We start from the raw sequence: 14,883 nt of genomic DNA, 5'->3' as shown, positions 1-14,883 counted from the left end.
GTACGACATAAAATGTGTTACACCCATAAAATATATAAATTAAAATCTACACAAATACACCTTGTGAATACTTGTAGTTTTTTTTACGCCAGACAAGGACAGGAACTTTAACTAGTCCATCTCACAGCCTCTATTTGTGTTTGTCAGTGCTCTTGCAAACTCTTAAGATTAGGTTAATAAACAATTTATTAGCATACGGGTTCACTGGCTTGTTAGGACTGCTCATTAAGTGATTGTCTGAAGCATAAAGACTGACGTTAAAGTCATACGACTGCTGAGTAGTTTGTTAAAGCATTACGTCAGCTTTTTACTTCTGTCAGCTTCATTAACGCTTCAAACATCATTAAATGGGTGTTTATTTGTAAAGATTATGCTTCTGAACAAAACACATAAGCATCAGAAATGTTTGTTTGCCACAGAGCTTATTTTCTGCAATGATCCAAAATCCAATGCAACAATCCCATAGGCGAATTCTCAGTAGACCCCATAATGATGCTTAATTCTGGGTTGGCCAACAAAAATATGTCATTTCATCTGCTTTCTATTCCTTTAAGGCATTTCTTTGAAGGGTGCACCCTTAAAATGACCATTTGTATATCAGTTACTCAGAGACTCCTCCCCCAAAATCATCCTGTAGGTAGTTTGTAGCAGCTTAAAAATGACTCATACTAACCCAGAAGGCCGGTGTTCTTGTCTCTCTTGTGTGGAACCAAAAGTCAATGTTGTTATTTGAAGTTATGTAATTTCCAAGTGTAGCTATGTCATGTATATGACCTGGATTACACTTGGTTTTTAAATGCATCTTGGGTGATCGGATCACAAGTGGTCAGCGCAAGTGTAAACAGGGTCCAAATAGAGCACCAATAGTCATAAAAATGGAGAGGAGCACTGAGGTACTTGGTTGGGATGCAAGTGAAACCAGATGTCGTAAGATTTAGTGTAGCCCTCCCAACCAACTATATTTTATCACAGCATTTTCATGGTAAAACCCCTTATACCTAATGACACCTCAAGCATGGGAGCTGAATTGGAGGGAGTCCACAAAATTATTAAAGTTGTATATATGTATATATATATATATGTGTGTATATACTGTATATATATGGACACACCTTCTCATTTAATGTTTTTTTTTTTATTTTTTTTTATTTTCTACATTGTAGATTGATATTAAAGACATCAAAACTATGATGGAAATAATGGAATTATAGAAAACAAAAAATGTGTTAAACAAACCAGAATATGTTTTACATTTTAGATTCTTCAAAGTAGCTACCCTTTGCTGGTCTCAAACACATTAAGAAGGCAAGAAATTCCACAAGTTAACTTTTGACAAGGTGCACCTGAAAACCATTCCAGGTGAGCACCTCTTGAAGATGATTGAGAGAATAACAGAAGTGTGCAAAGCTGTATTTATTACATAATTCCATATGTGTTCTCTCATAGTTTTGATGTTTTCATTATTAATCTACAGTTTTGAAAATAATAATAGTGAAGAAAAAACATAGAATGAGAAGGTGTGTCCAAACTTTAGTGTATATACAGCATGCTTTATGAAATACATACATTAAAAATTAATTCATTAAAAAATGTAATAACAATCTCAGTAGATAATGTGGAGAAACGGACAAATGTATTTAGTCACCATCTCCCCAATTTACCTCAATGAATCACATCACTGTGCGTGTTTTTTTGTATTTGTATATTGACTGATTTATTTTGATGAGTATATTCAGGTTGCATAAGGTTTACAATGTCAGTAGCTTCGAATGTTACAATAATTATTAAATAATAATTTATAATAATTAAATTACAACTAATGGTCAAACAAATCACTGAAAAACAAATACAAGCACAAATAAAATAAGAATATATGACTAAGATGAGAAAAACACATATTCCGTCTCTTCCTGTCTTGTCCAATCACAAGCATCGATGATTGCCATGGAGACAGAACGTTGGTCGGTCCAGGTCAGGTATAAAAGGGCCGCAGCTCAGTCTCATCTCCCCTTTGCATCTAGACTTTGACGCAAGTTGACTTTTTGCAAAACAACCTTTGACAAACAAACTATCGCAGTTTAAACCCGCTCGAGATAATCTGATCCTGTTGTAAAGCTAAACTCCTGCATCAGTGAACCGTGACCATGGTCCTCAGCCGCCCCGCGAGCCCGCACCTGCCTGAAGGTAAGACAAACTTAAACTTTCATTTAATGATGGACAGGTCACACCAGGCATCAGGCCTTTTGGGAAATCACAAATTTAAGGGGTGCTAGACTTTCACTCGACGATTTCTCCGTGAATATTAATGTTTTTTGGCAAATAATGTCTCAAATTTCCCGGTAGGGATGTGGAATGCATATTTAATGAGTGACATGGTTTGAAAACACTGTTGTTTTTGGTATGAGGGCACCAAATCTACCAAATTTGATATTGAAAATATTGAAACAAAATTGCGACCAAACCAAGTTTAGATGAATTCCCTATATATGTTGATATATGAATATATGTTTCCCATGGAGACCATGGAATTATTATGAGGAGGACGTCAGAACGTCAACGGCCGCGTCAGAACGTGCAGCTGTACTGAAACGTGTGTTCTTCTGTCTGGAATCTGGATGAAACCCTGAGTTAATTTGTTTTAATGTTGAAGCTTTAACTTATTAATGTGGAAGCTTTTACTTTAAACTTTATTATATTAAATTCACTTGTTAAATATTCCTCAAAATACACCAACAGATTAATGTGAAGATTCAGCCCATTTCTTTCCGAGCTCCATGTCGGATAGTTCGTGTATCTCACTCCCTATTTTATCATTTTCCCGGTTGTCCCACTGCTTCCTTAATTTTTTTTTTTTTTAAATAAGAAGTGGAGGGAGCCGTCCGTAAAAGCGCCTCCAAAACTTATGAAGCATTTTTCAGCCGCAACTTATTAATGATGATGATGATTATTATTAGTAGTAGTCGTAGCAGTGGTGGAATGTAACTAAGTACATTTACTGAAGTTCTAAGTACAATTTTGAGGTACAGAGTACTTTACTTTTGATACTTTAAGTACATTTTGATGCTGATACTTTTTTACTTTTCCTGAAATAAGTTTTGAATGCAGAACTTTGAGTTGTAGTGGAGTAATTTCACAGTGCTGTATTAGTACTTTTACTTAAATAAATGATCTGAATAGTAGTAATAGTAGTTTATTATTATGGTTTTTATAGTTATCTGTTCATCAACTCTGAAGAAAACGTCAAAAACAGCTTTTATATTTACAATCATGTTTCATCTCCAAACACAATATTTTGAATAGCCACAATATGAGTAAAAGTCTTTCACCACATATCTGAATAAATGTGTGATATCAAGTCAAAATTATATATTTTTTAAGATGAACACATTATCAGTTAGGTTAAGAAGAATAAATGATGATCATCTTTGTTTCAGATTAATGCAGCATAAATTGATTCTCATGTTCTCATCTGCTCAAAATAAAAATATTTGATATTGTGACAAGTCGTAGTTATGCTGCAGTTGCTGTCGTTTTTTTTATCTTTAACCTTGTTTGTTGCTAATTTAATGCAAACTATTTCATGTCAAGAGAAATCATTATGATGTAAACTCACATTCTCAGTTCCTTTTTTTCCTGCAGGAGACGGCTTCAACGAGGTGTTGGACGGTGATGCAGGTAAGTATCTCCCAGACCTCAGCTCTGAGGAAGGTGAGTATGGTGGTTTTCCTCAGGGTCGTTTCGAGTCTGACGAAGAGGAGGACGGTGAGTATGGTGGTTTTCCTCAGGGTCGTTTCGAGTCAGACGAAGAGGAGGACGGTGAGTATGGGGGTTCTTTCCAGCCTCCGGAACTGCCTGCGCAGCCCTCTGCTCCCTCCACCCCAGGCCTCGGCTCCTCCACCAAGAGACGCAGGGAAGACAGCGATGGAGAGCAGGTAGGTACGAAGAGGCAGAGGATCCACCTCGAGGACCCGGCACCCACACCTCCTGCTCCCAGGAGCACAGAAGAGGACTACAGGAACTCTGCACCCTCCACCTCTACAGGCCTGGGCACCTCCACCACCGGGACATTCTGGCGTCCTTTCCATTACGAGTGGGATGACAGCGACTCCGATGAGGACAGCTGGTAATGTATACTGCAGGATTGGAAAGCCTTTGCGTCTTGCGGGGCAGAAGAATCCTCAGGAAGCCTTAGCGTCTTGTGGGGCTCACTCAGCCCTCGGTAGCGTCTTGCACCAGGGCCCACTTGTACATATCTGAATCTTGAGGGCTAAAAGGCCCAGGTGAACCCTCCACATCTGACATTGTTGTGGATGCATTAGGTAGCGTTTCACACCTAGTTATTTCTTTTTACAGGGTTTTTATCACAGGTTATATATTTGGACAATGTGGGGTTCAGTTTCTTGCACTTGTTCTTTGATTTTTCAGGCACGTATACCTGAGGTAAGTTGACAATTAATGACAGCATCAACACATTTTAATTTCACTTATTTAATACTTGAGGGATTATTCGTCTTACTCACTTTGTTGTTGTTTTGTTTTTCAGGTGGCCACACCAAACAAATGTAAGTCAATACTTAATGAGAACATTAACTCCTCAAAGTCTGAGGAGTTAATGTTCTCATTAAATAATCTCACTTCCCAGTGATTCAAAGACTGATGATTTTACTCACTCTTGCTCTGTTGTGTTGTAACTAACAGACGTGAAGTAACTGGTGGCTAACTATCTTGTTTGTCTTCTCTTTTTATTCAATGAGACCCAACATCCAGGACTTCTTGGCGTCAGAGACGATGCGTTTACCCCGGACCAGATGAGAAGGATGGACGACTACAGGACCAGAAGGAGAGCGGTGGTCGCCTTTCTTTCAGTCAGCTAAGTATGTAATCCCCTCACTGAGACTGTAAAAGTACCAGTAGTGACACTAAGTGGTGATGAGTCAATCTTATATAAGTGAATTGTGAATTTGTCCAACATTATTCATGAGTTATATTTCTGTCTTCCACAGGGCGGGACTCCTCTATGTTTGTGGTACTCTTTGAGCAGCTGAGAGTGGCTGTCAATCATCTCAGGCAGAACCAGGACCACAGCAGACCACTGAGCCACTCTCAGCCTCAACCCCCCCGCCTCTCCACCCTGACCCCGAGACTTGTGGATTCAATGAGCCAGTTTTTTTCATGTTAGATGATGTAAGTCATCAGTAGTAGCCAGTATGTCTATGCATATATATATATATATATATATATATATATATATATATATATATATATATATAGTATATGTCTATGGCTACAAGTACCACAGAATGGTACTTCAGGATCCAGTATGCAGGCTTTTGTGCCATCTAGTGGAGATCTTGCAGATTACAACCAACTGAATATCCCTCAGCTTGCCCTTTTGTTCAATTCATTCATTCATTAATTATCCTTAACCGCTTATCCACACTCGGGTCGCTGGGGGCTGGAGCCGATCCCAGCTGACATTGGGCGAGAGGCGGGGTACACCCTGGACAGGTCGCCAGACTATCGTAGGGCTCACACATATAGACAGACAATCACTCTCTCATTCACACCTACGGGCAATTTAGAGTACTAATTAAGCCTAAACTGCATGTTTTTGGACTGTGGGAGGAAGCCGGAGTACCAGAACTCCACACAGAAGAGCCGTGCCCTTTTGTTTCAAAGCAATAACATAAAATGCTAAAGTAGAAACTCTGTTGAAGAGGTAGAAGTCTGCAAGCCCATTGGGACCCGTCAGGCTGATGTTGCTGAGTCAATTCAGGCAGGGCTTGGAGCCAGGACTGGGATTTTTTGCCTGTGCAGGCTTCTCAGAAGAGGGCCCACTCCCAATGAAGATATTAAGGGCTCATTCTAAGTGGACGAAAACACAATAATTCTTAGTTTTAAGTATTCATACACTAAAGAAAACATAATTATGATTAAATTTCACTTCTATCAATAATTCCACCAAAACCCTGATCCATTGTGTACACTACTTGAGTAAATGTTGCCAAACAATTTCAAAATAAAAACATCAAAGGAACAAGAATCACATATTTTATTCCCTCTATTTACAAAATATTACAGAAGTTCATTCCATAAATTAAAAAAACAGTGTATGACAGAAATAAAAATACCATACTTTGCAAGAACATATTGTATATTAGGCATTAATGGTTAAAGTGCACAGGTAGACGTTGGATCTGCTGTTTCAGATGAAATTCGTGTCAAGGAGACATTTCAACCGCAGGCAGCTCATGCAGCGAGTCATATTAGGAGTGATGTGGCGTAAAGGCTTCTTCGGTGAGAGTGGCATCAGTCGGGACATCCAAGTCTCTGCAAGAATATTGGTGACACGTTTTCCTACACGAGCCTCTCACAGCCTGTCTGCAGTGGCCTCGCCAAAATTCCTCCAAACCTTGAAATCAAAATTTGTCTACTGAATGTGCAACCGAACAGAATCCTCTCTCCTTGTCGTGGGTGTCCTTCACCCACTTAATGTGCTTTAAGAACAACTGAATGGAGTGATGAAGTTTCAAATATACATTGTGCATAACAAGGCATCAAGACATTCTGTTGTCCCAATGAGAGCTCATTCCATTGCCCAACCTGATTATTTACCCAAGAAAATACATTGCTCGATAATAAATAAATGATTATATTTCAATCAAAGCACTTTGTAAACACTGTTTAAGAAAGGTGCTACATAAGGGTTATTAATATTATTATTTGCTCAAAGATTATTGGTTGCTCTAATGCTGGAGATTCAATGACTGAGCTTAAGACAAGTACGAATATTTAAATATGTGTGTTGGTCCAGTTGACAAGTGTTAAATTAAACCCATTCATTGATTATTTGATAACATTTTAAGTACAGTAAATGCATTTAGATTATTATCTTGTCTTTTTAAAGACTCAGTAATGTGTCGAAGTATGAAGGATATAAATAATATCGGAATATCATCCAGATAAGACAACACGTTAAGAAAATAACACAACGCCGGGATCGGCTCCAGCTACTCAAACTAAACAGATGGCTGGTTAATGCTGAGTAAGATATTAATTTCAAATATAATTTCAGTGAGATGACAAAAGCATTTGAAAATGTGCTGATTATTAAATATTAATTTCATTAAACTGCAATGTTTTTTTACAGCAGTAAGGCAAAGGAAATGGATCTATGCATGTAGATTACTTTTCAATATCAGTTACATGCATAAACGGAACATTATAATGTTGCCATTGCACAAAATAGCCAGGTTATGGTATACAGCATAATGTGCAAATACAAATAAGGTATGCTTGATAATAATTTGAGGTGTGTATCAAAACATACGAGGTGACTAGAAGGCACCAGGAACATATCTGTTTGATTGGAGAAGAGCCATGAACTCCTGCTTCCTTCTTATCTGGCCCATCAGCTTGATGCTCATAACGAGGAGAACCCCCTGGGAAGGCAAGCACAGGAGATAAAAGCATGACATGATGTTCAGAAATAGCGACCACATGACCTTATGCCGACCTTGGATCAAATCTAACCACCACATCCTTTGTGTAATATGTACAGACTGCTTAAAACAAGTGCACGTAGCCATTGTGAAGGTTTTTTGTTGTTGTTGTTGGTTGTTTTGAAGCCTCCACTTGGACATTTTGGCTGTTGCCATCTTTTTATGGAGCCAGAAGTGACCACATTTGGAGAAGAGAGTGGTGCTAAGTTATCAGCTAGCACCAGCGCTTGCTAGCTAGCTAGCTTGGTGACTGCTAATCATGACATTTTTGGCTGACCAAATTGTTGACATTTACCTTTCATGAACTTCAAACAAACTATGAAATGACCAATGCTAAAGCATACCCTGGTTTATCATCTATTTTACTCTTAATGGTAGCATAATTGACAAAATGAACATAATGCTGTATTGAAAAAACTTGAAACTAGGGATTGAGACCACAAACTTATTATGAACATTTTTACTGAGGTAATAAATTAAGTGAGAAATAGGGTCATTTTCGTATAAATTTCAACATGATATGGCTTATTTTGCAGCCAGTGGAGTCGCCCCCTGCTGGCCATTAGAAAGAATGAAGGTTTAAGGCAATTACGTATTGGCTTCACTTTGCCAACCCAGACGTTGTCGTTAGGTAAAATGTTAAATCATCACAAGAAGTGTTTATTCGGATTTGTATAATTCACAGATTAAACCAAGGCAATAATTTAACATACTTGGTGAATTAACAGCTGTGTAGTGTCCTACCAAACATATCACGTGGAAAGGAAAATAAATAATACATACCCAAAACACTCCACTTCCAAATTGTACAGCCATCGCCAATGAGAATGCGAGCTTTAGTTCAGAAACATAAATTGGTAGGCAAGGCTGTGGGGGAAAAAGTGCAGGTTTATTTTAAAGACAGTAGTAAAAGTAGTAGAAACAACAGACACTGCTTCAGGTCAGAGGTCAACAGCCAAAAGTGTTGGGAATCCCTGTTGCAATTACAAATTAACTTAGAGAGATAATTAAGTTAACTGAACAACTTTTCAAAAGAATCTTAAGATCTTTTACCTGCTGATAAACATACTGGTTCTTTGGAGCCCCGAGTGTGGCGCTGCCCCGTAGTCGAATCTGGTGAAGAGTACAAAATACAGTAACATAATCTGACAAAAACGAGGCTCCCGCAATACTGATTAAAGCTGGGTGCAACAATAATATATGGACAAATTAAAATGTAAATAAAAAGTGTCGCCTTATACATCCTTACATAGTTATGGCCATCACTTAAATCAGTGAAAGCAACATTTTACTTCCCAAACAAAGTTAAACGGGTGAATTTTGAAAAACCTGTTTGCTTGTTGTTTCTTAGTTTGGATACACTACCTGCATTATGATAAGCATGACCGACTGATATGACTCAGCAGATTACATCCAGTCTGTTTACAAGGGGAAGGCCATATTTTTTGTAGGTGTATTGGATTATTTTCACTTATATTTCTGTGTTCTGCAAAAAACTACAAAAGAGCCAGGTAATTGAAAATAATACATTTCCCTTAAGTTTCCAGATATCATCATGAATCATTGTCACTGCTTATATTCTGCTTGTATAAAGAGAGATACTCACACATTTCCCTGGATAATGACAGTTACAGGAGGCAGGGATGTTAGAGCCCCAGTCTTTATAGCCCTCAATGAGACCACAGCACTCAAACTGGAGGTGACAAACACAAAGGCCGAGTAAGAAGTAAATCCAAAGCAGATAAACCAGAACAAAATGCATTACACAAAATTACACACAGCAAGCACATAATCCCGTCATCCCGATCATCCCTCGCATCATGACCTTTTAATATCCTGGCTGGATTTGCAGGGAGAATGATTCCTCTGCAGCAGGATAGGTGTGTACCTCTTTAAGATAAGACACACCCACTTGTTCAGGCCACGCCCCAAAGACTATATATGCTGCAGGTGTAGCTTTGTTGTGGTTTGATTGCCGTGTGTGTGATCTGTATGTCTGTGTGAAAGGGTTGGGGTTTATAGAAAAATAATCTGTGCTTGTGTTCTCTGGGAACACATTTTTTTTTTTTTTTTTGAAGCTGGTGAATTTCTGCCTCCCATAGCCAAGAAAATGCCCCCGAAATACCCCTAAGCTAGCAGTGAGCTCAGCCAAGTTGGCTAACAGCAGATGTTAGTAGCTTAGCTGATAAACTACAAAGCTTTTAGCTCCTTGTAGGCTATTAGCGAACTAGCTAAGCAAGGGAGTAAATAAGAAAGGGGAAGCTTTCAAGTGAGGCGAGCCAGCAGGGACAGTCTTGTGTGGTTTTGATACCATTCAGGGTGTTTGTTGTCTTTGACCAGAGATTTTCAAGCAGCAAGCCACATTTCTCTCAGGAGAGCATTCTCTGAGTCATATACTGAGTCAAAGCTGGACACACACACGTGAAAAGCATATTTTTACATTCAGTGTGACTCACACTTTCTGATGATGTCATTTTCTCAGATGTCAATCAGAAATACATGTCTATAAATCATCTAAGAAATCATGGAAAAGCTACAGTCCTGAACTTGCCTAAGAATTATCACATACTGTGCATACTTTTTATGGTGCCAACTTGGGAATAAATTCAGAAGTTGACGAAAAAAACACATTGGGATTCACATAGTTGGCCACAGCTAACTAACACACTTCCCTTTACATGCTTCAAAGCATTATATTAACATTATTTCAACTGAAGAAAGACAAAGAATACTATTAGTGGAAATAATAAAAGATGTAGAGAAGCAGTGCGGACATATCACTTGAAATATATAGACACACACCAATTGTGTGGTGAATGAAAATAGCCTTGAAAGTAGTTTTGTCTATTTATTTTTCCATCTTCTCTACACTTTAAAGGGGTATGAATGTATTATCTGGGTTGAATATTACAAAATGAACATCAGGTGAAAAAAATAAAATAAAAATAGCCCCTTACCTGTTGTTGAATACTATACAGCAGGGTCCTGTTGGCTTTGCTGGTCCCAGTTAGTGGCATCATGGACAGCAGCTTGGCCTCCTCACGGACCACACGTTTCTGAAGCACGAGAAATCAAACTGAACACTTCTCTTTGCATATCAAGACATATAGTGGCTTTTTAATACCATAGGATTCCAATAAATGTTGTAAAAAAAACAAACTAATTTTAAGCCCTTTACCTCATAAACGTCTTGGTAACTTAGTGCTGTTCTGACAATTATTGTTTGACTCGCTGCTGCCATCCCAGTTGCATACTGCACACACAAATAAAGCAACAATAGTAAGGAGAAAAAGAAACATAATTTGCAGAAAATGAAAGTAAAAAAAGAAAATCTTTACCAGAATCAAACACCATCTCTTTCCTTTACACGCTCCGATCACACCGAGCACTGAGAGCAGCAGGCAGCCGATCTCCACCACGTACATGATCACGACAGAGACAGTGGACACCAGCTGGGGAGAGAAATAACACTCTATTAAAGGGATACAGTGACTGGCCCTCACAAACAAGTATTATTTTATGTATAACATAGCTGCAGGAGAGGTCAAAGGTCAGGGTCAGCTCCAGCACCTGAAGATAATTCACTCCCTGGCAGACGCTTGCCAACATTAGGGCAGGTCTTCCACAGTGAAGACAATATAAAAAGTGCTGCCGTGGTGTGTTCGGGGCAGTATTGATGGAAGACGAAGTAAACCCATGCATTAATAATAATCCCACCAAATGTCCTTGGATGTCCAAGCAGCACCTTTAAAAGCCTGACAAGTCAGGAGTTATTTCTGCCTCTGATAAATAATATTATCAGCTAAGGAAATTATTTTCATCCGCTCAGAAGAACATCAGAAGTCAGACTTACTTTGCCGGTTTGTATGAGATCTCTATGCCAAGCTACTGTCATGGTCAACATGAAGAAGCACAGCGCCTTTGGAGAGAGGAACATAACAATGTGTTCAGTGTTGCAACTGAATGAGACATGAAAAGTAAAGAAGGAGATACAGAAACTGAAAGGAACCTTTTTTTTTTTACAATGGCAGTGTCTGTAAATGTTATTCTATCAGCTAGTGGAAAGGTAGCACCTGAATTGTGTTTAAAATGTGTTTAAATATGTTTTTATAGTTGATTTAAGTGCTAATTGAAGGCAGTACCACAGGATTAGCCTCAGGAGAAGTCAGCTTATTTGGGACACTTTTGGTGTCACGTTAAATCCTGAATACAACCTTTTAGCAGCTGTTATTGATCAGTGATATATTTGTATTGGAGCTCTGCAGCTGCAGTAAATCGATTTTATACATGAATTGAATTTATAATTTAGGACAATGTTTACAAATTAAAATATATTTTTCACTCATCATATATGGTTTGTTCACAAAAAGTGATTTTTCTTCAGAAATCCAATATATTTTTGAAGAGGCATCTTTTATTTTATTTCTCTTAAGTTAAGTTTGGTGTTAGGTTTGCACTTATCTCAATGGGAAAAGTGTTGATTTCATTGTCAAAATGAAACCAAGAACTTTAAATGGTGAAATTAATTGAATAGCTCAGTTATTAATTCATTTAATCATAAATGAAACCTAACCTAATGTGTGACATGCACAGATGTAACAACAATAGCTATTTCTGGGCTATTGTGGCTGACATGGACTCACTGCATCATCTTTAATATCTTCCGTGAAAAAATTACTAAAAATGTCTGTAATGTTACAGGGTGTCAAACAATTGCACAATAACTCATGATTGTATCACCAGGTGTGCTAGAAACATGTGTTCAAGTATTCTCATTAAAAACTAAATGTATTGTGAAAATATTTTGTTCATAAGTCAAACATTAATAAAAAGCAACAAACTACAACCATTTTTTTCAGAAATTCAACATGTCACATAATCTTTATCTCAGACCAATCAAAATGCCTGTAAAGGACATTCGTAGCAACATGCAATAACGTGTTTGGTGATTGGCTGTACATATTTAAAGAGCCATGAACATGTAAATCCTTATTTGTCCCATTTTATGTGCTGTCCCACATTACCTGACTTCACCCTAAACCTATACCTTTACAGGACAGTGATATCCAGACCTGTACTGCACATGACTGAAAACTCTGAGCTGCTACTGAGAAAAACAAACACATTCTGTACTGCACATGACTGAAAACTCTGAGCTGCAGCTGGGGAAAAAAAAGTAGCATAATAAGGACATTACAGATATTCTAAATGAGGAGTGGTCTGTTTGCTTTGATAAATGCAAATTAAAACCACTACTATGGCTTGTTTTATATATCGTTGCCTTTAATTTTGCTCCTCATAATTTTCTTTGTGTATAACCCATAACCTTAAACATGTCTGCATAAATGTACTGCAGGAGGGTATTAGCTGCAGCATGTACAGTATGTGGGGCACACATAAATCAGTAGCAGTCTTATTTTGTTTAACTATAAGCTGATTTTAAAGCAAATAACAGTAAGCAAATCCAACATTTACTCCGAGAAATAGCCTTCAAATAGGCCTCTTGGCTTAAATTGCATTGAAAAGCGGTAATATATAATGTTACCTACCATATGTACAGCGTTTGCGAAAATAAACGGCCTTTTCAGGCTCGTTTTATCCGCCACCACGACCACTGCACTCCGCTGCATGCTGCTGCTTCTCTCCCCGACTTTAAAACGCCTTTTTACATACAGAAAATATTAAGGCTGTGGAGCTATGATTCTGACTGTAAGGGCATCTATCTGTCTATCCGCACAGGACGTCACTGTGATGCACTGGGTGAGGGGTCTGTGCTGCATTCAGGTGCAGTCCGGAAATATTGGAATGAATAGGATTAGCGCACATGAGTGAATGGTGTTTAGCCACAATTAAAGGAATTCATTCATGAGAAATGTAGCTGCTATTAGATTATTAATACAATATATAGCAGGTGAATTATGAGGTATTACTGTAATAGATTAAGCTACCCAGTAGAAGCAAAACAAACAAACATGTTTTTCCAGCTGTAACATTAAAGCGATTCACGTTAATGCACCAATAATTATAATCCAATAAATATATATATAAAGATGATTCAGAAATGGGTCACTTTGTGTGTTGATGCTTATACTTTCATAGCAAGAAGTACTCAGGTCTTTTTCAACTAAGTGCTTTTATTTCAGGACTGTACTTAAGTACAATATTGAAGTAGGACTTTAATTTTCTGCTATTTTATACTGTGTACAGCACTACAATTATATGGCAAATAGTGTACTTTCTACTGCTTGACATTTGTTTGATTGTTTCTATTATTTTGCAGATTGAGAAAAAATAATGCAAAGAATAATCGTCAACTTATGTACATGGTTGCTGATAAAGTTGGAATAAAATATATATATATTTTTTTTACCTCTTTCCATGAAATGATTGTGACAATGTGATTTATTATTGACAGATAAAGTGTATATCTTCTCAAAACTGTATTATTCAATCTCTTCCAAACTCATCACAATGAAAATGAAAACACAAACAACAGAGGATTGTGTGTGAAAACAAAATTATGCCAAAGTTATAGGCGACTGTGAAATATTATCGGTTAAGATAAAATAAGAATTTATTCTTAAGCCACTCAGCAGTATATGAAATTATTAAAATTAGCTGCGCTTTAACCAGCTGCAACATTTAAGTCACGTGCAATTAAAATAATCCCTCAATATGATCCATTAAATAATAAATAATTCCTTAACTTTTTGTACTTTAAGTATATTTTGATGCTGATACTTTTGCACTTTGACTTAAATACAATTTTGAATGTAGGACTTTTACTTGTAACAGAGTATGTATACACTGGTATTACACGATCTTACACTGGTTGTAAAAAATAGTAAAATTCAAACATGTTGAGTCTAAAAATAAGTGGTGAAATGTAACTAAATACATTTACTCGAGTAATGTACTTTCTAAATTATGTACCTTTATACTCTTTAGTAAGGCAAATATTGTACTTTTTTCTAAATTATGTACCTTTATACTCATTTTTCAGGCAAATATTGTACTTTTTTTACTCCACTACATTTAGCTGCCAGCTTTAGTTACTTTTCAGCTTGAGATTTAACATGAACAAATATGATCAATATAAAACAATAAGCATATTCATATATCAATCCAAATAACAGTATAATAAGTAATTAAAATGAGCTCTATCTGGACAATAGTAAAATGCTGCTTACATAAAAGCACCAATAATAATCATCCAATAATATATTTGGAACATATATACCAATATTCTCCATAATGAGAACTTTTACTTTTGTTCATGTTTACAAAACTCACACATTTTTTAATAATAATACAGAGAACATGACCTCAGTGACCTCATACAGCCCTGAATATGATTGTACTGTTTGTGCAATCTTTCTCA

At 37.2% G+C, this 14,883-nt stretch overlaps 1 protein-coding gene and 1 long non-coding RNA gene across 2 annotated transcripts; one reads left to right on the top strand and one right to left on the bottom strand.

Annotated features, from left to right (window-relative positions):
- The first annotated feature begins 4,023 nt into the window (after window positions 1-4,023).
- LOC131961009 (uncharacterized) lies at window positions 4,024-5,140 on the top strand. Its single transcript, XR_009389814.1, has 3 exons — window positions 4,024-4,562; window positions 4,755-4,874; window positions 5,004-5,140. It is a non-coding gene; the product is annotated as an uncharacterized LOC131961009 (long non-coding RNA).
- An 897-nt stretch (window positions 5,141-6,037) lies between these two features.
- Window positions 6,038-13,246, bottom strand: LOC131960650 (tetraspanin-8-like). The gene is made up of 9 exons (XM_059325913.1): window positions 13,052-13,246; window positions 11,356-11,421; window positions 10,841-10,954; window positions 10,681-10,755; window positions 10,460-10,558; window positions 9,109-9,195; window positions 8,556-8,615; window positions 8,286-8,369; window positions 6,038-7,442 (listed from the first exon to the last, which is right to left on the bottom strand). Exons 1-9 carry the CDS (start codon window positions 13,130-13,132, stop codon window positions 7,338-7,340), a joined length of 771 nt encoding a protein of 256 aa, XP_059181896.1. The 5' UTR covers window positions 13,133-13,246; the 3' UTR covers window positions 6,038-7,337.
- Window positions 13,247-14,883: the final 1,637 nt, after the last annotated feature.

This window comes from Centropristis striata, chromosome 22 (assembly GCF_030273125.1).
Source record: "Centropristis striata isolate RG_2023a ecotype Rhode Island chromosome 22, C.striata_1.0, whole genome shotgun sequence".
NCBI classification, from domain to species: Eukaryota; Metazoa; Chordata; class Actinopteri; order Perciformes; family Serranidae; genus Centropristis; species Centropristis striata.
This window is presented reverse-complemented; position numbering and strand designations above follow the sequence as displayed.